Source organism: Erpetoichthys calabaricus, chromosome 10, assembly GCF_900747795.2.
Source record: "Erpetoichthys calabaricus chromosome 10, fErpCal1.3, whole genome shotgun sequence".
Taxonomy (NCBI): Eukaryota; Metazoa; Chordata; class Cladistia; order Polypteriformes; family Polypteridae; genus Erpetoichthys; species Erpetoichthys calabaricus.
This window is the reverse complement of record NC_041403.2, coordinates 81,622,159-81,649,429: the sequence shown is the minus strand read 5'-3', so window position 1 is coordinate 81,649,429 and position 27,271 is coordinate 81,622,159. Positions and strand designations below refer to the sequence as shown.

The 27,271-nt window shown below is 35.5% G+C and overlaps 1 protein-coding gene across 4 annotated transcripts in view; it reads left to right on the top strand.

Moving 5' to 3' along the window:
• szt2 (SZT2 subunit of KICSTOR complex) overlaps positions 1 to 27,271 on the top strand; it is a 382,417-nt gene that overhangs the window by 34,519 nt on the left and 320,627 nt on the right. For all 4 annotated transcript variants that reach the window (XM_051933248.1, XM_051933246.1, XM_051933247.1 and 1 more), the window contains exons 5-9: positions 1,034 to 1,165; positions 4,215 to 4,377; positions 7,736 to 7,842; positions 15,382 to 15,592; positions 23,754 to 23,924. In XM_051933248.1, the coding sequence (XP_051789208.1) occupies positions 1,034 to 1,165; positions 4,215 to 4,377; positions 7,736 to 7,842; positions 15,382 to 15,592; positions 23,754 to 23,924 (784 nt within the window). The remainder of the gene's footprint in view (positions 1 to 1,033; positions 1,166 to 4,214; positions 4,378 to 7,735; positions 7,843 to 15,381; positions 15,593 to 23,753; positions 23,925 to 27,271) is intronic.

Below are 27,271 nucleotides of genomic sequence, written 5' to 3'. Positions count from 1 at the left end.
CTACTACAGCATTTCAATTGGGTTGAGGTCTGGACTTTACTGGGTCATTGCAACACCTTGATTGTTTTCCTTTTCAGCCATTCTGTTGTAGATATGCTGGTGTGTTTGGGAAGCTTTGTCCTGTTGCATGTTCCAGTTTCATCCAAGCTTTAGCTATCGGGTAATTGCCTCACATTTGTCTCTAGAATACTTTTATTATACAGAGGAGTTTATGGTCAATTCAGTGATTACTTGACAGTTGTTATGAGGTGTTTGTGCTAATAAGCTGTGTCTGGTTTTCGCCAAACGTGACACTGTGCATTATGGCCAAATATCTCCACTTTGGTCTTGTATGTCTAAAGGAAATTGTTCCAGAATTCTTGTGGTTTGTTCATATACAACATTACAAACCTAAGCTGTGCTTCCATATTATTTTTTAGTGAGGAGAGGTTTTCTCCTGGAAACCCTTTTAAATAAGCCATACTTATTCAGTCTTCTGTACTGTCATTAACTTTAACATTTAACATGCTAACTGAGGCCTGTAGAGTGTCAGATGTAGCTGTTGGGTTTTTTTGCAGTTTTTGTGAGCATTGCACGGTTTGACCTTGGGGTGCATTTGCTGGGGCATGCTCTCCTGAGAAGACTGGCAGCTGTCTTGAATGTTTTCCACTTGTGAATAATTTTTCTCACTGTAGAATAATGGATTTCAAATTGTTTGGAAATGGACATATAACACTTCTCAAATTGATGGGCAGCAACAATTGCTTCTCTAAGATCATTGCTGTTGTCTGTTATGTCAAATGTTTAGTTTTTTGACTGTTCTTTTAACAGAATTAGGAAGAAAGCAGCTATGCATGATTGAAATATTAAAGATGAATGTATTCATTATATATGGTTTATTTTGAATAGATTGTTAATTTATATTTGCATTAAATGTGTGCTGTAGTTTTATTACTAGACTGATTACATAATAAAAATATTAGAATTATTTTTTGAACATGACAACCTTTTATACAGCTGTATATAGATAATTGTTTTCCGTTATCTCAAACAGGTTTTAGTTCAGGGTTGTCAGCTGGACAAAGTCAACTTAGACGACTTCCTTGATCACATTTATCAGCAACTGCGGACTGAAGAAAACAATATTGCAGAGATTTTACAACAGCAACATAAAGCTAGAGAACTGGTGAGTTTTTTTTTTTTTTTTCCTTTTTCCCTGAAATTTTTATTCCGTTTCACTGAAAAGATTCAAAGCAACTACAGTATAACCACAAACAAAATACAGCAAAGCCCCATAAACTAACAATAAGTTAAAAAAAAAAAAAAATTAATCGTTGCCCTCACAGATTTCCAGTCTTGGAACACTCATTAGCCTTGTGATGAAGTTGCAGCGCAGGACTGGCCTATTCCATTTTTTTGTAGTTGCAGCTCTAGCTGCAGCAGGAATGTCTTTTTTTATTTGTCCGATGTCTTTGCAAATGCTTTGCACTTTTTTCTTCTATGCAGAAGATAGAAATTTCTATCTTCTTTTCAGAAATCCAGTCAACTTGTTCACATCACTTTTATACGAAAACAAATACTCAAATAGGGGATAATCAAAATACGAATATTCACATGCTCACATTTCAAGTGCTCTTTGAAGCAATCACTGCGACATACAGAGATAAATGTGCAATCATTTGAAAGTTGAAAACAACTGTGATGGATAAGAGAAAAGACGGATAACAGAACAGCTACTTTTAAAATGATATGCTGTAGATTATTTTAGTGAATTATCGTATTTATTTACAAATAATACTATACTAACAGAATATAATGTTTTAACAAAATTAATTAATCCATATAATATTATAATGACCAGCGTAATAAGTAAGCACAACTCAGAGGGTACTGGACTTTTCTATGTTTTGCTTGGAGTGTTTGTTTCGTAACAAGCGGTGTCCTGTCTTATACGCCATTATCTGGGTTATGGAGCACACCTCCAAAACAATAAAAGAAAACTTTCACTACCAATCAATTTATCTCCTGACACTTATATTCTTTTTTTTCCCTATATCGCAGACACTCCTGTTTGTTGTCTCTTGACTCCCTACTTAAAACATCCTTACGCTGCACTTTCTTTTTTCTCTTGACTTCTGTCACTCATCTCCTAAGAGAACAGAAGCCCTTCACACAGTCCCATCACTTGTGGCATTCATTACACCCTTTCTGGTCCCATACAGCGCATCACAAGCTGCCTGCACATCACAATATATTAACAAAACAGAATTTAACAGAATTTAAAATAAAATTACAATACAGAAGTATATTAACATTAACACAGAATAACATTACCATCATATGGTTTCCATTTTTGACACATTTTTCAATTTTATCTGTGTCACACCTTCATATTGTTTGCTGTTCTTCCTACTCCATAAATTGAAGCAATAGTTGAAACAATTTCGCCATTTTGTAAATGTTTAATAATTTCAATTATTATGACAATTCCTACACTATGCATAAGTTTATTGACCATAACAATGTACAGTAGATTGATTATAACAAAAGTGAAAAGTTACGAAATGCTATTAAAACTTAAGGTATGTAACTCAGGGGTGCGGAAATCCAATGCCCGACTCGTCCGACACAGGTAAATTGACCGTCGGACAAGCATGTTTTTCTGGTTTCAGTTGTCCACGGACAAGTGCAATTTTCTGGAGAAAAATATTATATGTGCTGTGCAGGGCACATTTTACCACTACTTTAACATTTTAAACATTTGGGTATGTACTTTGTGCGGAAACAGTCTACTTAGGCATGTTCTTCATGTCTCAAATTGGTCTTCAATATTGTTTACAAAATGACGGCTGATTTTTCAAAGGGGAAGCACTCTTACGGTCTTACATAAGTATTTTACCCTAATACTTACACGCTTGGAGGTGCGGTCATTTTTTTCATGCCGACATTACGATGTAATCTGATGATTTTTCATTATAATCAATAACATTTATATATTACCAGTAACGGCGTACTGCACGATAGATAAAATGCAGTGAATAAATACACTTGACTTGATCATTCCTAGTTTTCATCCTCTTTCTCTGTACATTTAGCATTCGTTTGCTCAGAGGTTGATGCGCTTGCTGCTTCCTGAGCAGCTCTTCTTTTCTCCACCCTAGCGGCCCGCTGTTTCTTTTCTTTCGTTGGCATCTTTTCGCGTTAAAACTGATTAAGTTAGTTTTTGTGTTGCAATTACTTAGTACGTTTTCTTTAATTATTCACTTAAACTGGCACTTAAGTCTTCAATCTGCTTCAAGAATGATTAGCGAAGGTAGGGGGGAATGAGAACGGCTCCCATACGCATGCGCCACCCTGCTGCGCACTGCCGAGAGTTGATTCAACAATAAAATAAAATAAAAATAAAGAATAATACAAATCATCACCCTGAAAGCGGATAGTAGACGTCACGTAGTATACTGTATGTGTACCAAATTTCAAGTCAAAAGGTGAAATGGTTTGCGAGCTGGTGGTTTAAAATCCTGGCCAGACAAATGAACAGCCACGGTAGCGTATTATAGAAGAAGATTGATAAAATTCATTGTTTCTACATAAAAATGCAGTCATTTTACTTATAATACAATTGTTTTCACCACATAACAAAGCTTGTTAGGCAGTTAATCTTTCCTGAAATTTGTGATTTTGTGTAGGTTGTGATATATTGAGGAGTTAAGAAATTTATTGCGTGACAACATCAATTTTGATGAGCTGTCAATAGATCGTTTTTGATTAGCGAATATTTCATATAAAACAAGTTGGTTTTGCGCTGTCAGTTTATTAAAAATAAAGAAGAAAACATTCTAACGGTTTCCAAAGGTTATGAAATATCTATAAAAAATCTTCACTGTAACTGTAGTATGTGAAACAGAACTAGTGTAGCTATAATGAAGGTATTGTTTATTAGTGAGTTAAAATGATAAGGGAATCTTTTATAAAATGTTCTAGAGCAAGGTGGCAAAGTACTACTCCCTGAAAGAACTTTTTTCAGTTTTAAAATGGAAGGCAGTTTTGGTATCAATAAAAGAGATCAGAAAAAATAAACTATTTTTCACTTTTGTTATTTGTTTATGGGCAAGTGAATGTAACTGGCGGACAAGTGGATTTTCTAAGTTTACTTGTCTGTGGACAAGTAGAAAAAAAATTTGATTTCCACACCCCTGTAACTGACACTGTGGTGTTTTAAATTTTAATTTTAGCACAACACATCTACTGTATGCTGTGGAGTCCCAAATGAAGTTTCAGAAGACCAGCATCAGCGGAAGATAGGCGTTTCAATGATAACAGCTGATATAGGGCTAGTCAGCATGGTGCGTCAAGGAATTCTTGCTCTTCAGCTGTTGCCACCTAATTCAAGCGCAGGTTGGTACTTTTTGTGCTGTTTTCTGATTTTAATAAATGACAGAATAATTTTAATGAATGGTAAATGGATCTCAGACACAGTCCTTGGATACTCCTGTGGCCCCAGGTTTCAGTCTATTACTGTTTTTTAGATTGTTTACTTTCTTAATTACAAAAATCATTGTGTACTTCCTATTGCTATTGCGTTTGTCCTAAATGTCTGTGAAGTTTTTATCGCATTTTTATTTTATGACCTTTTCTGCAAACGTTTACTTGATGACTTGTTAGAATATCCTGCTTGAGACAACTCCAACCATTTGGCTTTAGACAACACACTATGTGAGGATAGTTTCACATATTTGTTTACATGTGATGGAGTTAATAGTCCCAGTTACACACTGGCTGACAGACTTGGAGTTTGACTTCTCAAATAGACGCAAGTAATTTACTTTGACATTTTTGATTGCATTGTTTTATCCCTTGGCATGGATGGTGTGACAGTAAATATTCACAGGAGCACTGAATCTTGCCAATACCTCCACAGCAGAAAAAAGGTTCAGGTTTTAGTCTGTTAAGTTGATGTTTCTGAAGACAGAGGTATAGCTGAACCAGGAAAATAAAGGTGAGAGCCCCATCCACATGGGTGTTTATTAATTTTGTCAGGTGATCATGCATTACCAGACAAAAAAAATCCTGCTGTCATGCCACTGTGATTCTGTGCAAGGTAAAGCCATTTTTGGTAATTTTGATTTTTACGTTAGTTGCTTGTATAATGTAGGTGTAAGTATGGTTAGTTGCCATTACATTGAGTAAAACATTGCTTTTATAATTTTAGCTTTGATGAGAAAAATCATTTACCTTGGAATGAGTGTGTGTGCACTCACCACTATCTACATTTATACTGAGGTCCTACATTAAAAATTATTGGTGCCTGGTCAGTCTCAGTTAACCATCAGATCATTGTGATTTCCACATTCTCATCATCTTATAAAATACAGAAATTCAGATATAAATAATACATAAGTTATGAGGCTTGTAGTTGTCTGCTATATTGGCTTTGTACTGCCTAAATTGAAACAGAAACGCATCTGGTTTAGAATTGCTTAGATTTTAGGTGAGAAAATGCATGCAAACATTGCATGATTCAAGCATAAAACTCTGAACCTGTGCTGTTGTAGCATCAGACACTGTGCAGCAAAAACTGGCAAACAATTAAAAGAGCATTTTTCTACATGTCCTTTTTTCCTACACCAGGCTCGTCATCTCCTTTAATAAAGCAGGTGCATCATACTCAAGCCACTTTCCTAGGCAGTGGTGTACCTCTGTTGGCTTATTTTTCCTGAAGTAAAACAAACACCCGTGTGGCTTCCAACAGCCAGAGACAACAGCCTTCTTCATGTTTCAGTGGCAGGAGAAAAGTAAAAGGTGCTCTGCCTCTTCACTGTGATCAGTGTAATGTAGTGTGCAAGAAGTATTTTCGTTTCGAGATGTCCTTTCTGTTTTGTTCAGCTTACTGTGGCAATGTCTTATAGAATAACTAGTAACAGGCTTTCTATAGTTCATTGCTCGCTTCACTGTCTGCTTTTGACCAGGAGAAGCTCAAAATGAAAGTTTGTACGTGAAATTCTTAAAAATGGTGACACCTATGTGCTGGCAAAGAAAAAGGTGAATAGGACTTTAATTTGAGTTGGAGTTTTTCTATATGTAGATGATTATATTTTCATGCTCTTGCTTGGTAAAATGTAGTTATTGTTTTTATAAAATGATTGGTTATTTAGAATGTTTATTGATAACTAATAATACTCCTTGTCATTTGCCGTTGTGTGTGGTCAGCTGTCTTGGAGTCAAAACTACAAAAAATTGTATTAAAATGGATACTGCTTTTAATACTCAAGAGTATCAAACTGAAATGTTTGTAAATGTTTTAAAAAATTAATTACACACTGCATGGCATTTGACTGAAAGTGAGAAATAAGAAGGACAACCAATTGAACTGAATGATTAATTACAAACAGAAATTGCTAATCATGTGATAAACCTGTTTAGAAGAAAGCCTGCTGCTTTTGTGTTCCCCAGGGAAAACAATTCAAGTAGCACTATACCCTGCTTATACTCTATGCAAAGGATATTTTCCTGATAAGTTTTAGTTTTGTAATACTGGCTAATGTTAAATATTAGATTTTAGTTGTGAGTTTGTATTCCAGGTACTTTCTGTTCATTGGTTACTCTTCATGAAGGCTATTATTGTAACTAACTGATTTGGATCATCATGCTCTAAGAAACAGTTTCTAGGCAGTCTTTGGAAAGAGAGCCAATAGATAATAATCCCTCCAGCATACCCTGTGTCTTCTCACAAAACAACAAACCTGGTACACCTGTTTTAAAAGTACCTGAGAGTGTCCTTGCCAGATATCCATACACATCCCAAAACAGTGGTTCTTTCCTAAGGTTCTTGCAAATTATTAACTTCCTAATCTCTCCTGGAGAGGTAACCCATAAACTCTGCACAGAAGCCTAATTTTTGCTGTTTGTACTTGTTATCTTACCATAAGGTCCCCTTTCACCACATTATCCATCCATCCATTATCCAACCCGCTGAATCCGAACACAGGGTCACGGGGTCTGCTGGAGCTAATCCCAGCCAACACAGGGCACAAGGCAGGAACCAATCCTGGGCAGGGTACCAACCCACCACAATTCACCACATTACTTTTTTCATAATGCACACAAAACTGCTACAACGAAAGTAATCTTTTAGTCTACTTTCACTTGTTTAAAAAAAAAAAAAAAAATCAATATACAGTACTTGAAATTTGTGATCAGAAATAGCTCCTTACCTCTAGCCTGGTGAGAGCAATCTGCTTTTTTTCTCGGGGATGACCATGAAGCATACTTAAAAATGCAGAGTCACAGTCTAGTTCCATCACATTTCATTTACAGTCTAATGATTCCAAGAACTTGTAATATGTAAATAGAGGGGCAGACATCTGTTAGTAAGGTGCCCACATTCCCAAATTTATAAGGCCATTGTTGCCACTGTACAGAGTATGGTGAGATTCTTACTTGCACATGCTAATCAAAATACAACATATGCTACTCTCAGGGTATAACAGCCTTACCTCCAAACCTCTATGTCTCTTATTAGAAAAATCCCAGAAAGTATTTTTATTAACAAACTTAATGATGACGTTTATATTATGATGTCCCTGAGAAAAATTTTAGCATAAATGATTATTGAAGTCAGAATTAAAATGCTAAATATAATTAGTGGAATTCTATACCATTTAAAATGTAATCATAGATATAATAAGATACATACACTTTTCTGAATTTAATTTCTGAAATAATGCATTTTAATTTGTTACTTTGTAATTTTTAGGAATAATAATAATTACTGATGGGGTGACAAGTGTTCCTGACATTGCTGTTTGTGAGGCTCTCTTGAATCAACTCCGAAGTGGTACTGTTGCCTGCTCTTTTCTTCAGGTATAGAAATATTATATTTTAATCTTTGATGCCTTGCAAAATGTCTTAATCCCTTTTACACTGTGTATTTGTTAGTTCACTTAGGACATTTTTCTGTTTATTTTGATAAATTGTTATATTTATGCAGTCTATCAGATGTATCTTGCCTGAAGAAGGGGCATGAGTTGCCTCGAAAGCTTACATATTGTAATCTTTTTAGTTAGCCAATAAAAGGTGTCATTTTGATTGGCTTTTCTCTACATTCATAATGGCTAACACGGTACAACACCCTAGTACTACAGTAACAAACTATAAATTTAGAATATAAGATATCTATTTTATGCACGTCAAAAGGATTTTTTTCAACAATTTTCGCAGAGTATTTAATTTTTATTGACTATATGTCCATTCCAGTGGGTCACAAGTGTACATACACTTTGTCCATATTTGGGAGCATTGCCTTTAAATTGTTTAACTTGAGACAAACATTTGGGTACCCTTCCACAAGCTTCTTACAATAAGTTGCTGGAATTTTGGCCCATTCCTCATGACAGAACTGGCGCCACTGGGACAGGTTTGAAGGCCTCTTTCCTCGCACACGCTTTTTCAGTTCTGTCCATAAATTTTCAGTTGGATTGAGGTCAGGGCTTTGTGATGGCCATTCCAATACCTTGACTTTGTTGTCCTTAAGCCGTTTTGCCGCAATGTGGGAGGTATGCTTGGCATTATTGTCCATTTGAAAGTCCTTTTTGCGACTGAGCTTCAACTTCCTTGCTGAGCTCTTGAGATGTTGCTGCAGTGTACAGTAGAACCTCGGGTCATGAACGTCTCGGACCACGTACAAATCGGGTTATGACCAAAAAGTTCACAGCCACACACTCAGGTGACGAACAAGCCAGTTTCCCTTTCCGTTTGTAAGCGCCGATGATTTCCGCACGTGTTCAGTCTCTCCCTGTGCATTCCGTGTGCAGTGAGAGAGAGAGAAGACAGTTAAAGAATGTACCGGGCTTGTTTTTAAAGAGACTGATTCGAGCATTGTTTTAGCCTCGTTGTATTTAATGAAGACTTTTTTCTATTAGATTTTAACCTCCACTTCATTTCTGTTTACAGCGATTGGTTCGTAGCATGCATTGTTGCAATGTTACTTTTCTTAGTTGTTTATTAAATTACGGATTTTTCAAATGTTCATGTTTTTCCCTGTGCTTAAAACACATTAAAAAAAAAAAGTGTTTACAGTGAACGGTTCGTAAGGCTATAGCGTGAATTCTTGCATTGTTACTTTTCTCTGTTCAAGGTTTTCTCAGTGTTATTCAATGTTTTTACATTTAGTTTACTATTATGCTGTGCATTCTATGGTGTGATTAACTATTTTTGCGCTTAAAAATCTTTAAAAAAAATATATTTACATATAGTTTGTATGTTCTGGAACAGATTAATTGTATTTACATACAATCCTATGGGGGAAATTACTTAGGGTCATGACCAGAGTTTTGGAACGAATTACGGTCGTGACCCGAGGTTCCCCTGTATCTACATAATTTTCCTTCCACATGATGCCATCTATTTTGTGAAGTTCACCAGTCCGTTCTGCATCAAAACACCCCCACAGAATGATGCTCCCACCACCATTCCTAATGGTTGGGATGGTATTCTTTGGCTTGGAGGCCTTACCATTTTTCCTACAAACATAACCATGGTCATTATTATGGCCATAGTGTTCAATCTTGGATTCATCAGGACAGAGGAAAATTCTTCAGAAAGTAAAATATTTGTCCCCGTGTGCCATTGCAAACTGCAATCTGGCTTTTTTTATGATGGCTTTGGTGCAGTGGCTTCTTCCATGCTCGGCAACCTTTCAGTTTATGTCGATATACAACTCGTTTTACTGTGGATAAAGATACATGTCTACCTGTTTCCTCCGGCATTTTCACTATGTCCTTTGCTGTTGTTCTGGGATTGATTTGCACTTTTCATACTAAAGTTGTGTCTCCTTCCCGAGCGGTACGACAGCAGTGTGGTTCTATTGTGTTTATACTTGTGAAATATTGTTTTACTATTGTATTATTGTTTGTACAGATGAATGTGGAATCTTCAGGCATTTGGAAATTGTTCTAAATGATGAACTAGATTTGTGGAAGTCCAGTTTTTTTTCCTGAGGTTTTGGTTTATTTCTTTTGTTTTTCCCATTATTTCAAGCAAAGAGGCAGAAAGTTTGATGGTAGGCCTCAACATACATCCACATGTTGACTCCAGTGAAGCTAATTAGCTATTAGAAGCTAAATGTCTAATTGCCTAAAGGCTTGATATCATTTTCCAGAATGTTCCAAGCTGTTTAAAGGCACAGTTAACAAAGTGTACAGTGATCCCTCGCTATATCGCGCTTCGCCTTTCGCGGCTTCACTCTATCGCGGATTTTATATGTAAGCATATTTAAATATATATCGCGGATTTTTTGCTGGTTCGCGGATTTCTGAGGACAATGGGTCTTTTAATTTCTGGTACATGCTTCCTCAGTTGGTTTGCCCAGTTTCATACAAGGGACGCTATTGGCAGATGGCTGAGAAGCTACCCAAATTACTTTTCTTTCTCTCTCTCTCTTGCGCTGACTATCTGTGATCCTGACGTAGGGGCTGTTCGCACATCTAGACGATACAGACGCTCGTCTAAAAATGCTGAAAGATTATCTTCACGTTGCTACCTTCTGTGTGCAGCTTTTAAGTATGCTGCACGGTGCTTCGCATACTTAAAAGCTCAAAGGGCACGTATTGATTTTTGACTTTGTTTTTCTCTCTCTCTCTCTCTCCCTGCTCCTGACGGAGGGGGTGTGAGCTGCCGCCTTCAACAGCTTTGTACCGCAAGCCAAACAGCCCTATTGATTTGTTTGCTTTCCTCTCTGTTTCCTTTGAAGAGGAAGATATGTTTGCATTCTTTTAATTGTGAGACGGAACTGTCATCTCTGTCTTGTCATGAAGCACAGTTTAAACTTTTGAAAAAGAGACAAATGTTTGTTTGCAGTGTTTGAATAACGTTCCTGTCTCTCTACAACCTCCTGTGTTTCTGCGCAAATCTGTGACCCAAGCATGACAATATAAAAATAACCATATAAACATATGGTTTCTACTTCGCGGATTTTCTTATTTCGCGGGTGGCTCTGGAACGCAACCCCCGCGATGGAGGAGGGATTACTGTATGTAATTGTGTGACTCTCTGAAATTGTGATGTCAGTAAAAAGTGAAATATAATCTGTCTGTGAGCATTGTTGTAAAAAAATTACTTTTGCCCTGCACAAAGCAGATTTCTTAAACAATATGCTATATTTATTGTTTGTTAGTATAAAATCTATGGAGTTTGAAGAATTCACCTTAAGTGTATGTAAACTTCTGACTTCAACTGTAACATAGTATGCATAAAGCAATTTAAAATTTGCAGAACTTATACAACAAATAATTTCAAAACCTAATGAAGCAAGAATTCAACCACCACCAAAAAGCAAAATGGAAAAAACCATCCTTATTCCCCCCAAATTAATTCCTATTCTATTTTTTTATTAAGTCTTGTGATGTTTTAAAAAATTGTTTTAGACAGATCCTCTAAGCGAGAATTAGATTTTCTCCAGTTTTAAATAGAACATTAATTATCCACTAACTTATAAAATGTGGATTGGAATTCTTCCAGTTAAGCAGGATAAGTCTATGTGCTAGTTGTGTGGTTTTGGCAATTACTATCAATTTGTCATTCTCCACTTTAAGCCCATCTGGAATTACACTAAATACAGCTGTTAATGGGTAAGGAGTGAGCATGACACCAAGTATGTTTGATAAGTGTTTAAAGATTTTTGTCCAAAATGATGTTAATTTGTGTGGCTATGAGGCTACAGCAAGCTTGTAGTGCTTACAGGTTGAATCTTGCCCTGGATACAATTTGGACAATTTTAAAATGAGATAGATATGATTGATGAAAGATTTTAAGTCGAATTATTGATTGCCTTGCACATATAGATTTAGAGTGTCTATGTATGGCAGACTTTGTTGTGGAAAAACTTTCCTCTGTTTTCAAAGAAATCATTCTCGGCAACCTAATGCAAATGCAGCACAATTCTTTATTTCCATATAGATATGCACAAGTGTCTCAGTCCATGGAGTGAGCCATCACTAATAAATTAATTTCCTTTTATTCTTTTCTATTTCCATTACCTTATCTAACACATCACACCATGTAACTCTTAATATACAGAATTCTGTCCTTTTAACCAATCAACTTATAGCCACCAGTAACTTTGTATACATATCGGTTCTTTCATTATTCTAAACACTACTTCGTTAATAGGGGTGTCCTGTGGGTTTTCCTATTGCTGTTATCACCGCTTAACAAGATGGGTATTTGGGCTTTCTCACTAGTTTGTGCTAGCTTTTTAAGGGGGTGTTCATTACTGTTTTACTTCATTTTAACCTTAGCAACCACCTTGGTGGCTCCTCTAAGATGAGGCAAAAGCCTCGGATGCCCAGGCTTAAAATAACATTTATTTAACCCTTCAGTTACATTCATTTCTTATCCTTATGTTTAATAATTCATTCTTATAATTTAATTTAAGTATACACTTGTATTAAATTGTAAAAATTATATGTATTGATTAAAAATGTTGATTAAAATTCTATAACTTCCTCTCCTTTTCTGAGGTGTTAATTGAAAGGTCATTTTCCCTCCGTTCTCTAGGATCTTTGAAGAGAAGGTTATTTGTGATGTTTTTATATATTGTTGAGATGCTGTCTGGATCTTCAAGACTGATCAGTATTTCATCTGGAATAGAAATGGGTGGGAAGTGTAGAAAAATTGTATTGGATTCTTTTAACAAAATTTCTAATTTGAAAATAGTAGAAAAATTTTGTTGCTGGAAAGTTAAATTTGAAGCGTAAATTGTTAATTAGATGCAAAAACATTATCTTCTTTAATAAAATCCCTGTGTGCGTCCAGGTGTCCGTGTGTGTGTGTCTTCTGGTGAAGTGCGCATGTGCGGGGCACTGTGCGATATTACTGTCAGAGAAAGTTACAGGAGTTTTATGGAAATACAAACCAGTATTACTGTGAGAGGAAATTAAAGGTACACAATACAGTGACGCATATTACAGCCACATACAAGCCAGTATTACTGTCAGAGAAAATTAATGGCATATTACCGAGGCGCACGCCTGTATTACCGCCAGAGAAAATTAAAGGTATATTACGGACGTACAAGCCAGCGGACGTACAAGACAGTATTACTGTCACAGAAAATTAAAGACACACAATACACTATCTATCTATCTATCTATCTACACGACGGCAGCCCACGAAGAACGGTCAGCTCAGCAAGTAAACATCAACAAAAGAAAGGCTGAAAGAAAGAAAAATACGACCAACAAAAAGAATGAGTTCAAAGTCCCTTGCCATTTAATATAGACTGTTCCTACTAATGTTTATGCACTAATGTTCAAACGCCCATTATTGTAACGGGCTAAATGACTAGTTTGTGTATAGTTCTCTAAGTGCCCTAATCCTGAATGTTTTCCCAAAGTTAAATACTGTGTAGGTTTGAGAGAGTTGAAAAAGGTTATTATCGTGTGGAGGACCAACAGATAAAAGCTTCCATGCCACCTTCTGCTTTAGGTCTTTGTAGAGTCACCTTTTGAATGTGTAGACGTCTGGAATTCCAGAGAAGTCCATTTATAAGTGAGGCTAACTTCTTAAAGAATGATTTGTTGATTCTCTGAAGTAGAAATAGAAGCCTAGGAAAAATGTTCATCTTGGCAGAATTAATTATCCCTGCTATTGTGAGATGGAAGGCAGACCATCTTTTAAAATGTTCTTTGTTTTCTTCCATGCAGCTATCAAAATTGTGTTTAAAAAGATCTTTACATTTACCTGTGACGTTTACTGCTAGATATTAAAATTTTTTATAAAACGGTAGATGTAGTATGGTGTGCCAGAGAGGTCACATTTTTATTCAAATTAATTCTGAGTCCAGATGTCTTTTGAAATCCTGCTAATCGGTAAGGACCTATAATAAAGATATTTGTGGGTCTGATATATTGATATTTTCTGTAGGAGTCCTTCTTTAATAATCCCCTTTATCTCTAATGTATTACAAAAATGAATGGCCAATGACTCAGTTACTATTGCAAAAAGCAATGGTAATAGCGGGCACCCTTGTGAAGTACTGTGTACGGTAGTATGGTATGTTAGCGTATGGTAGTTTTTCTAGCATTTCAAACTTGAATTATTTTACATTTTTAAATAATTCAGACGTTTTCTTTATAAATGCTGTATGGTTTGGGTAAATAATGTATAACATTGCTTGATATATCAAGTAAAAAATTGCCTTTAAGTGCTGTATTTTTTACAACATCCTTGTTGTTTTATCTCCAGTTAATCTTTTATTCTATAGGTAATTTTATGATAAGTGGCACATGTGATTAATAACTTACCATCTTGATCTTAGAAAACAAATTAAATATGTTTAAAAAAAATGTTTATTGGGACATTGAAAAAAAAAAATTGCAAATGGAAGATGAAAAAATTGTGACAATGTTTGAAAGCTCTGTCAGCATGCAGTAATAAGTAGGGCCTGTAACAAACTTTGAGGTCTGATTTAACAGTTTTTTATTTTCTATATATGGGCTGTGCATTGTCTTAAAAGTTCACAGCATCATTTCAAAACATTGATGATGTTTGATACCATTTCCAGAGGTGGGGATGAAAAATACGCTGCCGTATGACATCCATGGCAGATGAAGGAGACCATACTTTTTATTAATTTCCACTATGTAGAAGTGAAGATTGTTGTGTTATAGTTGGTTGCATAATCCAGCAATACCCATTTTTGTTCCAGAAGAGAGTGTAACATATAATATGTACTGTTCCACCATTTGTCAACAGCTGGCTATAACCTTTTTGTTAGGATAAATTGATAATAGTTATCTATCTCATTGCATTTGTTAATTGCCGTTTTCTTCCCATTATCACTTGAATTTATGACTTTGTAGTGTGTAGAGAATGTAGTTAAACAGTCTCTTTCAAGTCTGGTTTAAGACAGACAGAGTAATCAAGAGAAGTTGGGACACCTGTGAAAATTATTAGCTTCAACTTGCAAGGATTAATTTACTTTAATTGCTGCAGAACATCTTTAGGTTGTAACCTATTAGTTGTTCCCTGAAGAAGGCTCATTTATAATATTCTAGTATTTCCGCATTTTGGTAAAGTCAGAAGTTTGTTTGACATGTTTTGCGTCATCCAAAGATAAGATTTAGCATCCCTAGTTTCCATGGTTCCCACAGTGGTTTCTACTATTCTTTTAATACAAAATACAAACAGCCATTCTTTGTTGTATCATTTATGTGCTATCTTTGACTGCTATCATTGTCTGTACTGTCATTGAAGGCTCCCATTTGAACCTTGGCAATTGTATCATTCATATACTCGCTATACACAATAGGTGTGCAGCATAACTAGCAGGGAAATAAAAAGTTTGGCTGGCCTCTATATACATGGTGATCTGATTCTGATTTCACTTTTTCAATTATGTAGGTGGGAGGTGCTTATTCCTATGATTGCAGTTTTGGACATGTACCCAATGTAGAGTTAATGAAGTTCATTTCTGTGGCAACTTTTGGGTCTTATATTCCAAGCTGCCCAAAGGTCTCTGACACATGCCAGGAAATGAATATATATCACAAGGCTTTTTTGATGTACACCTTTCTGAAAACTGGAGAATCAATGAATCCAGAGTACTACTGTGGTAAGTATATACTTGTTTTACCTATTGGCAATGTGGAAAAATGTATTGTAAAACCAAGAGCCATAATCTTAAAAGCATTCTTAACAGTTGATTACTTTAAAACATACAGTGCCTTGCAAATGTAATTCGAACCCTAATCAGTTCTCAAATTTTACAAGCTAACATAAGTCGCACACTGAAATTATTTTCCATATTTTTGCTTTAGAACAATGAAGCTCAAAATTAGTTTAATCAATATGGCATAGAAAAACCTAAATGTTTTGAGAAAAGGCATGAACCAGTTGTAGGATGCCACATTATTTTTGGGCATATACCCAAGAGTTTGCTCCACCAGGTCAGTTTATAGTCACCAATCAACCTAACCTGTGCATCTTCGTAAGTTGAAAGCCCATGTGAATGTGGGGAGAATGTGCTAAGTTCACAAACCAGGTTTGGAGCCCAGAGTTTGTGATGCAACAGTACTAACCACTGTGCCACTTTTTCACCCCTGAATACTCCACTTGTTTACTAATAATATATTCATGATGGAATAATATATCAAGTAATGGGCTTCACATAAAAGAAAATTCATTCTGGGTCCTCAGTATTTTTTTTATGTTAGCGGTGTATTCTTTACACTGCTGTAGTATACAATCAAGGGCAAAATTTACTACCCCCCAATAGAAATGGAACATTTTACTAAAATCCTGTATAATGTTAGCAACATTCAAAAAAACCTTGCAGAGTAAAACATTCATCAATGTAAAGGCCCGAATTATGTACATTTTGGACTTTGTAAAAATCTCCTAGATTGCTGTAAAGTCACTTTGTTGAAAATTGGAGTAGTCAAAATTATTAGCCACTATGTGAATTCCTCAGGAATAAAATTTAGCAGATTAAAGTGTTCAGGTTTTAAACCATACCTGCGCACATCTGACTTGATTGCTCCAATCAATTGACACTGAGGCCCACTTAAATAGACTCAAATGAGCAGTGCCCGTGGCACTTGAAGGCTGATTAAGAGACACCACTTTTACATTCTTTGTAATAAGTAATTTCAGCATTCCAAAACCAAAACAAATAACTCTTGACCTCAGAATGAAGGTAGTGGATGCCCAACGTAAGGGGGAAGGTTATACTGCCATGTCTAAGACATTCACAGTTTCCAGAACAGCTGTACATTGCATCATCACAAAGTAAAAGGAGATGCATTCTGTTAAAAACAAGGAGGAAAGTCATCGCTGATGTCAACAAGAACCTTGAAGTCTCTTTGAACTGCTGAACTGGCCTCTTCTGGCATGAAGTCTCCAAAAAAGATTGTTGTGAGGACTTTTCATTGTAGTGTTCTTTGATGTCCTCACACCAAGAAAAACTCCATTGCTGTGTTCAGCAGGGGTCACATGCTCCCTAGTTATATGTTCTTTCCTTTTCAGCTCATAGCTTGAACCTGTGTACTGTATATACCCCTTCATTAACCATGGCAGAGAAATATGGTACAAAAGAAGACATATATATTTAAGTTTCTTTAAAATGCAGCTTTTTCTCCTAATATGCATTGCAGTATAATTGTTATACATACAAAAACAGCCATAGAGAAGCCATTGGAACAATGCAATCACTGTTCAGTTCTTCTATGTCGGGGTGGTTAATGATTGAAGTTCCATTCAGTAGAGCACAGGAGGCAGTGTTCTTGGCCTGAGCCAACATCACATTTGTGCGGCAGGCTTCTGACTTGAGGTTCCGTGAGCTATATATGAGCAATACCATATATGATTTGGCTTTTTAAAAGCCCCAATATAGCACATCCTTTCTCTATTTGTGAACTATGTATGTGCCCATATCACTTAAGCCTGCCTGAAAGAACTGTTCTTACTTCAGCTAAAAATCTATGTATGCTAACATAATTTGGCTCACACATCACAAGTATCAAATTGTATTTTTTCAGTCTGGTTACAATTGCGTACACACACCACATCAAAACCAGATTGAAGTTTGCCTGGGACCATTTGAAACATTAGGATGAATTTTGGAAGCCTGTCCATTGCCTGGTCTGAATACACAAAACTGGAGCCATTCAGGCACATGGATGTTGCCTCCAACCATAAAAATACAGTTCCCATAGTTAAAATGGAGGTGGGAGCATAATACTGTGGGTCTATTTTGCTTCTTCAGGCACAAGGAACCTTGTTCGTGTACATGAGGATGGAAGATTATGTTGACTTTTTGTAGAATAATGTGAAAGGATCTGCTGCCAATCTGGCTTTAACACTAGAATCCCTGAAGCCTATGAAAAAACTTGTAATCCCAGCCCACCTTGCATTCCTTCGCAACTCCCCATCAGCGTCTTTTTTTTTTTTTTAGTAAGTGTGCAAGATCAAAAAAAAAATGTTCAAATGACATAGTGTTTTCAAATAGTGATGTTTTCATGTATGAATGTGTGTGTGTGTGTGTGTGTGTGTGTGTGCGTGCGTATGCGCGACAGAGACAAATTCAATTTCATTCAAGTTACTGGAAGATAAAATAAACACTTTTGCAAAGGTATAACCAAACAAGTGTGCTTTTATTCAATAATGAAACTGAATAACAAAAAATTCACATGACATCAAGATACCAAGCAGACATGATTCGCCAGTGTTTGTGTATCTGCTTACACCCTTTCAGCGATATCTTTTGCAGGTAGCAAAACTTTACACTGGCTGTTACAGACTGAAATCAAATGCTGCTTCTTTTTGGGTGCACACACCATGATGCTGCCAGATCTAAACACTAGCGTAGTGAATTGCTCACATGCTAAAGTGACTTTAGCTGCAGGTGGAAATCCCATTTTACTTTATGGTGCCAAACAGAGTTGTGTTGCCTTGCAGCCGTCTGTTAGCCAGCGAAAATGCTGTGAAGAAGCTGTGTGTTGTTGTGGTTCTGCCTTTGTCCAGTCTGATAACGGTCACAGGACATTGTATCTTTGATTGCTGGTACAACAAATAATTCTGAGCAGGCATCAAGTACACTACTAACTGTGCTCATCACTGCTCTTGTAAAAATAATGGAGATAAACGGCATCAACTCAGAGAGGGAGAGGCACGTTTGCTGTACCACGTGATCGTCACAGAGAAAATAAAACTGACTAATAAAAAAGTGCTAACTTTTACAAGTAGTCAAAATTTACACCTTGTGTTACTGACTCAAATCAAATATATGTTTTTATTATATTATAGTAATAATAATAATAGCAGTTCACAACCTGCAACCTTTCGGTTATAAGGCAGCAACTCATACCTCTGCACCATCCAGGAATACATATTAGCTTTCTGTCAGTTGACATTTGAGCTTGGGTTTGTAACTAATTGACAGCAACATATAAATTGAATGATTTTTTTTTACTTTGGTTGTATTCTTGAGTAAAAGCGCATGTGTTTTTTTGATATTTGGACTAAAGTCTTCACACATTATACACTTCACATAATTATTAGTATAACATGGAAAAGGTTTCTGCTTTAGGTATGTGTTCAGCATTTCTTGCCTCACATTTCTTTTCATCCTACACTTACCCAGATCTTTGTAGACATGGAACACACATGAAATGTTTTCAAAATAACGATATACCGTATTATTTACCCTGTACAACTCTAGGCACCTCACACGCAGATAAGGAGCCTTGGCTTGAGCTGGGAGAGCATTTTGCCTGATTTGAGCTCCATCTTGGGGGGTGGATGGGATAGCAGGCTGCTTGTGCTAATCGACACATTTACAAAACAAAAGACCCTGATGAGGAGGTGCAAAGGAATTAAAGGTGGGCCGGGATTACAAGTTTTTTAGTAGACTTCAGGGATTCTGTTGTTACCGTAAGTCACCATTACGTCTTCGTTGAGGTTGAATCTGAACTTTTTAAAGGACAACAAAGTCAATGTCTAGGACTGGCCTTTCCAAAGATTGAATCTACACTTCTGATTATTAATTGCCTAAGGGCTGATTATTTTGGCCTTTCCATTTTTGTTTTTCTTTGTTTCAGCTTTTTGCATCAGTAAAATATATTCCTCATGTTTCTTGAGGATTTTGTCTTTATTTTTTTCGAAGTATTTATCTTGTAAACCCTTTTAGTACTGGTCTTTTCTCTAGTTTTGTTCCTAAGTATATAAAAATATTCAGTTTTATAAATGTTATATTTGCAGGGTGGTATTATGTTGAAGGGTTCAGCTTATGTTTACCCTGAGGCACTGCTCATGCATGTATTTTGTTGTAAATATTGAGTAATATTATCAATCAGGCTTTAAAATCTGCTGAAAATATAATTTCCTGTACACTTTTTTAGGTGCTTCTGCATATAATACAAAGCACTTACTGTGGTTGCCCTGTCTCTGTGTCTATTCAGTATATTGAGTTGACAACACTGTATAGTTTTTGCAAGTTTACTATTATTAGCTAACTGAGTAGATTACAACATGCAAGCTTTAAATGTAGCACAGACCCCATTTTCAGCTAAAATAGATTATTTTTGAAAATTTACCTTGAGAGAGGTCGCTTCATCTGGTATATTTTTGTATAATTTCCTCTTTTACTTGTCCTATAGCTGCTCCTCATACCAAAACAGATCCTCAGTACAAGTTAGTCAAACGTTGTAAGATGGTTTTTCTCCCATGTAGAAAAATATTAGTGTTACTGTTTGAGGTGAACCATGCAATGTATATGCATCTGTTATGTCATTTATTTTGGGATTCGTAAAAGCAGTGTTAATGTTTGTGATGCAGGAATGGCAAATACAATAGATTTTATTACTAAAAATGTTTGTGATATTCCACCTTTTGAAATGACAGACATACCGTAGCAACTGGATGAACACAGATACATGTAAACACTGACAGTTTTCTTTTTATTAAGGTGAATGAATGTAAAAGGAAAGGAAATATGTAAGTGTGGCTCTGCAAGCATACATTGAACAGATATGTATTCAGTTACTTGGTATTTATGGTATTTTACACTAAAAATATCTTCACAACAGCATTATCTGCACGTTAAACTCCAGACCTACTTTCCATGATATTCTCTTCAGACATGTCTTTCAAAAATGTCATGTTTAAGAATTTTTAACTGCATTTGGTCATATACCATCTACAATAAACAACTAACAACAGGACATAAATTGGTGCCTTTTTCACATCATTTGAATTGGAATTTCCTCTTTATGAAAGTTAATGAGCCACCACAAGCCAAGTTTGTGCTGTTGTTAACTACATTTTATCATTAAGAACTGTTTAAAAAAACTTGGTCTACTAACAAATGTAATTACATTCTTTTATCACTGTTGTTTTAGATTGGGCCACCTCCGCAGTTTAGGTGAAATAGGCAGTTCAAAATGTATGGGCTGGCATTTTTTGAACAATGCTGATTATAATTTAAGAACAGTTGGACTCTGTGCAATTGTCCAGCTCCCATTAGCCCCATTATATGCTTTTGTATTATTCTGGCATAAGAGCATTGTTTGGTCTTAATGTCTTGCATTGCATACATGAGACATTTACAGGTGGTCTTCCAAATCCCAAGATGAATAGCACTCCATTTCACTGTGGCTCTCTTTAGGCTGAATCATCATGCATTTTACAGTTTTTCCTAGGTCAGCAGAATTACTAGAGCCAGTCCTGATTTTTAGAATATGACTCCTCATTACAGAAATATTTAATAAACATTGGTTATAACTTACTCTTTCAAGATTTGACCTTCGTTGAAAACAGTCTATAGATAAATGTGATATATAACAAACATCATGCCACATTTACATTTTTTGGCCATTGTATAATTTAAAATAAACATTAATCTTAATTTTGCTTGTGGAAAAGGTAAGTACACCTCTACATTTATCACTATCTGATATACCTAAAATTAGAATCGGGTGCACCAAATCAGGTGCAGATAATTAAAACATTGTTCAAAATGATCTTGGAAGAACCTGTCTTATTTAAACCTCGGAAATTTAAAAAGATTTCGGAACAATTGCAAATCACCTATTCCATTTCCAGAAGATGATTTACATGAGGAGAAGATTTCAAACAACTGCCAACTTGTCTAGGCCATGGTACCTCACCAAGTTCAGCTTGAGAGCAGAACACCAGATGCTACAAGAGCTTGTTGAGAATCCTTGAATTTTTGGCAGAGAAGCTACAGGGAGCTTTTGTCACTGTTGATATCAAAGTGCATGAGTCTACCATTAGAAAGAGGCTGCACAAATTTTAACATGGAACAGAAAGAAAGAAATCTTCAGGGTGTTCTTTGGACAGATGATTAAAGATAGTTATTTGAACACAACACAGAAAGACACGTTAGGTGAAAACCAAAGACATTATTTGGCCAGAGAAACATGATACCAACTATAAAGCATGGTGGGAGAAATGTTACTGTTTGTGGCTGCTCATGGCCAGCTCACTATTATTGAATCAACTATGAATTCTTTATTGTACCAGAGGGTGTGTGCAGAAAACGCAAGACCATCTGTCAGAATATTGAAGCAGAAAGTGAACCTTTCAATATGACAGTGACCATATACATGCCAGTAATTCTACTAAGGAATGGCCAAAAAGAAAGAAATGGAGGGTTCATGATTGGCCAATTCAAAGCCCAGTTCTGAATGCCATGTAGATGGTGTGGCTGTGTATGTAAGACACCCTGAAACATTGCTAAGCTGAAAGAATTCTGCTTACTGTAAAGCAGCGGAAAAAATCTCTCTCCCATAACAGGCAGCACCAGGGTGTTTTTACATATATATATATATATATATATATATATATATATATATATATATATATATATATATATATATATATATATATATATATATATATATATATAAAATGGCTTATTTGTCTTCACGCTTATGTTTAAAAGATCACCTACAGCCAAGCAATGATGTGATACACAGATTCTCCAGGAATCACTTTCATATTTTTTAGACTGTCCTGAGAACTACAGATCCTTTTCCCATCAACATTCTTGGTACCGAAGCTAAAACCCCAGTGGACATTCTCATAACCATTAGCACTGGCTCCAAAATGCCCATTCTGTTCAGCACCAGTTGCAGTCACCTTGCAAGATATAATATAAATATGAAATATACAGTTTTTATTTAAAATATTCAGAATATAGGAAAACTGCTTAATGAAAGTAAAGTAGGTAGTTAAATATGTTGCTAATCAGAATTGTTAAAAATGTTTGCTTCCAGTAAAAAACTGGATACATCTAACAAATACATTTCTGTGCATATAGCTATGATTTTAGCAGTAAACACTTGCTGGCCAATATTTTATAATGCTCAATGAAACGGAATAAGTATATAAAATATTCTTAATAAAGTTAATAGTCTCCTTCCCAATCTATAGTTTATGTCAGTTACAGTTAGGTTTTCGCAGCTTAAGGATGGCTTCCTTCACCTACATGGAGAGCTCCTTTGACTGCATGTTGTCTGTTCACAGCAAAATCTTCCAACAGCAAGCACCACACCTCAAATCAACTCCAGGCTTTTTATCTGCTTAATTGATAATGACATAACGACGAATTGCCCACACCTGCCCATAAAATAGCCTTTGAGTCAATTGTCCAATTACTTTGAGCCCCTGAAATGAAGGGATTGTTTTAAAAAAATACTTTAGTTGCCTCACATTTTTATGCAATCGTTTTGTTCACCCCACTGAATTAAAGCTGAAAGTCTGCACTTCAACTGCATCGGAGTTGTTTCATTTAAAATTCATTGAGGTAATGTACAGAACCAAAATTAGAGAAAGGTTGTCTGTCCAAATATTTATGGACCTAACTGTATGTGCATTAAAAATGCAAAACCATTATCCAGTGAAGTGATTCTGCCTAAAATCATTAAGTTTCTAGCATTATGCAATGCTAATAACTATGTCAAGTTTAATTATGATTTTGTGTTTTGTGATGTCTACAATTTTACATTCTGACACTCAAAAACAGCACAGACATCACTCTGAAAGTGGATGATTTGTTTTCAGTTATGTCAGAAACATGTAAGTCTATTGAAAATTTGAAGTCAACGTTTGAATCTTGTCAGTATACTCCTCTTTCTTTCTTGCTACATGTGCTAAAGGTAAAGTCAAAAGCAGTGAGTTAGATTTTTTTAACTACCCCAAACATTTTGCAGAAGGTATATAATGCTGCAACCAAATGCCTATTTTCTTTTCAGTTTCCCAGCACAAATTATTTAATGAGCATCTGGTGTCAGCCAGTGGTAATCCGGCCTTGGCCATGAGAAGGAAAAAACACACGGAGAAGGAGGTTCATGCTCATCTGATCAGTGTGGTATCAGTACGACTGCGAGAAGGATACACTATTCGTGATATCAGTCTCATAAAAGGTAATGACAGTGTTGTAGAATTCCATAAAGGCTACTAATGTGTTTTGTTTTGCTGTGAAAATGAAATGTCTTCACAAGAATATAAGAAATGTGTGTTAAACTGTAGTTATTTTCATTATTTTGAAACTGCAATGGCTTATTTAAATAAATCTCAGTAGTGTTAATCTTTCTGTTCTTTTTGATCGTGGTTATGGGAAAAAATTAGTGTATCTTAATATAATCAGCATTGTCCTTTTTTTTCTTTTCTTTTTTTGGTGCTTTTGCTCATGTCTCTTTTGCTTTTTTTTAAATTGTTTTTCTCCTTTATTTTCATTTTGAAGTAGTTACATCTGTTAACACTAGAATCCCTCAAGCTTTTTTTTGTTGTCCCTGACCTCCTCAAATTTTCCTGACATAACGCCAAGAAGCTCGTATCTCGTCATCACTGCATTAATAACCCGCTTTTTGTTTTGCAAATATCTGGATTAGCAGAATGCAGTCTGCTACACCCCCCACACCGCCATTCAGTCAGATAAAGGCAATACCCTACTGCAACACTCAGAGCTGAAGTCTTTGCTGAAGTGTTTATTTAGTGATGCATTTGTAAGGAATTATATAGTAATGAAATATCGTGATTTGAAATACATACATTTTGTGTGTGTTCCATGTCTACAATGATCTGTGTAAATATAGTATGACAGAGGAAATGCAAGACAAGAAATGCTGGACACACAGCTAAAATAGGAAATGTTTTCTTATATTATAGTATAATGTTGACGTGAAATGTAGGATGTGTCAAGACTGAAGCCCAAATATCCAATTAACACTTTCACAAAAAGTGTAACAAAACATAGTATGCTTTTATTCAAGAATAAAACTGAAGAAAAATAAATTGCTTAATTGACATGTTGCTGAAGCCCAACTATCAGTCGGTATAAAGTAAAAGATGTTCGCATACGTGTGTTTGCATGTTTAATTTTCAACCAGTTATCACAGTGTGTAACGCTGAGATTATGCAGTCTTTTCTGTGTATTGTTGCCAATTATGTTAAAACCTCCTCCTTGTTCTTCTCATTTATATTTGTATAAGGTAGTTTAGTATTTTTCATATTATTTTCAGTCTCATATGCATCAGTGGAGCATCAAGCTAAATTCTCAAACGCCATGTTTTAGTAAGTTGCCATTAAGTGTTGAAAAGAAACAAATTGTTATGGTTTTACTAGGACTCCGGCCCCAGTATCTAATTAAATTTGTTTATTTTGTTATTTTTGTTCAATATTTTTGGTTATTTTTTGTTAATGATTTTATTAATTTCTGTTATTTATTACTTTTATATAAGATGCTTTTTTTGCAAACTATTGTTATTGTTATTTATATTTAATTCTATTAGTTAAGTAACTTATCTTTTATGTGCTGAGCCTGATGCTGCAGTTCTCAGGACCTCCCTCAGCCTGTATAAAGGACTGAGATATGAATGCTTATTCATGAGGCTTTAGATACTGCTTCTGTTGTTTGATTCCCTTTTCTTGTGTTTCTTTTGAAGATTTGTGAGTTCTTCATGTTTTTTTTTTTTTTTTCTTTTTCTCTTTCCCTTAGTTTTTGATTTCTGTCATTCTACATTTTGATTTCCTTCACTGTTGGGTTACCTCTTTGAAGCAACATTTTGTAATCTCCTTAACCATTTTTTGAAATAATTTATTGTTTTGATCTTGATTACTTTTTTTGAATAAGCCTTTTTATAAGAAACATTGTTTTGTTCTTTGTTCCAGAGGTTGTTATGGTTCCCCTATTCCATGTTGGGAGTTATAGTCCAAGGCCTTTTTAAGGATGCAGGGCTGGTTTTTGAATTAAGAACCAGGCCTACTTTTGCCTGTTTTTGAGTTTGTGGGCCCTAAATCACAATACAAATAGTATATATTGTATGTGTGTGCATCATTACAGTAATCTGTTCAGCAACATCTTTTAGAGTGACATGAAAGCACAGAATGGTATCCATTTTCATTGTAGTATGATAAAAATGAAAGAATTACATTGTATAAACTGTGAAAGAGTTGTAGCTGCAAATAAAAACAATGAAATATATATAGAAAAAATGTAACATAAAACCAACTAAGAAAACATTCACAGCCCATTAATAAAAATAGGCATGATGACATTAGTGCTTTTATGTGCTCTGACATGAAATATCTCTCATGTCCAATTTTCATTTATATTGACAAAAAAGTAATATCCTCATCACTTTATGACTTTATAAGTATTTACCCTGTTAGCTTGTAAATCATGCATTTCTAAATTGTGCTTATTTTGAGATCAAGTTTCCCTTGTTTGTTTTTGTTAGGGCTTGATTGATAAGAACTTTTAATGCTGATAACGATGTTGACATGTGGGCAGCAAAGATGATTATCAATGCATAATGTACTGGTATTGCTGCTGTGTGTGTTTAAGCATTAGGTTTCCCTAGAAAAATCTGAATGAAAAGAAAAAGATTAAGTGTATGATGTTTTGACATGAACATGTTTTAATTTAACATTTAAACTGGTTAAATGACAGTGTTTCTTTGTTTGTTTGTTTGTTTGTTTGTTTGTTTGTAATGAACACAGGGCACAGAGGCATGTGACATTTGTTAATCTCTCTTAAGTGTACACTGCAGGTGCTGTGAGCAGAAGTGTATAATTGTTAAATTGATGCTGATAAAGATAATAATATAGTCCATGTTGATTAAATATTAAGAATAAACTTTGTTGACAACAAAGTTGTTATATTGTATGCTCGTATGTGATAATTATATGAAGAAATGTCTCAGTGGATGAATGAATGAATAAGTGAATCAGTGCATGTTCATATACAGGGTGTCCCAAAAAGAATATCGGAGTTTCAAAGAGCTATATTTATTGAATTATGCAAGCATATACAAAAACTGTTATATTCACGTTTTTCCCACATTGTCTATAAATGTTCTCTGTGCTCCCCACGAGTAACTGTAACAATATCGAGGCGGTATTCAAATTCCTGCCAAACTCTCTCTAACATATTGGGATTGACGCTCTGAATGGCAGCCGTTATCTTCAACTTCATTTCGTCCAAAGTTGTAGGCATTGGTGGTTGGAACACTAATCCTTTGACGTATCCCCAAATAAAAAGTCACATGGGGTTATATCTGGGGATCTTGGAGGCCAATGGTGGAGTGACAAATCTTGATTCCCAGATCTTCCTATCCAACACTGGGGATAGGTTTCATTTAGGAAATGCCGCACTGGAAGAGACCAGTGAGGTGGTGCCTCATCCTGTTGAAATATGAAATCGGCTGGTTCTTGATCTTCCAATTGAGGAAACAGCCAATGTTGCAGCATTTGCAGGTACACAGCCCCT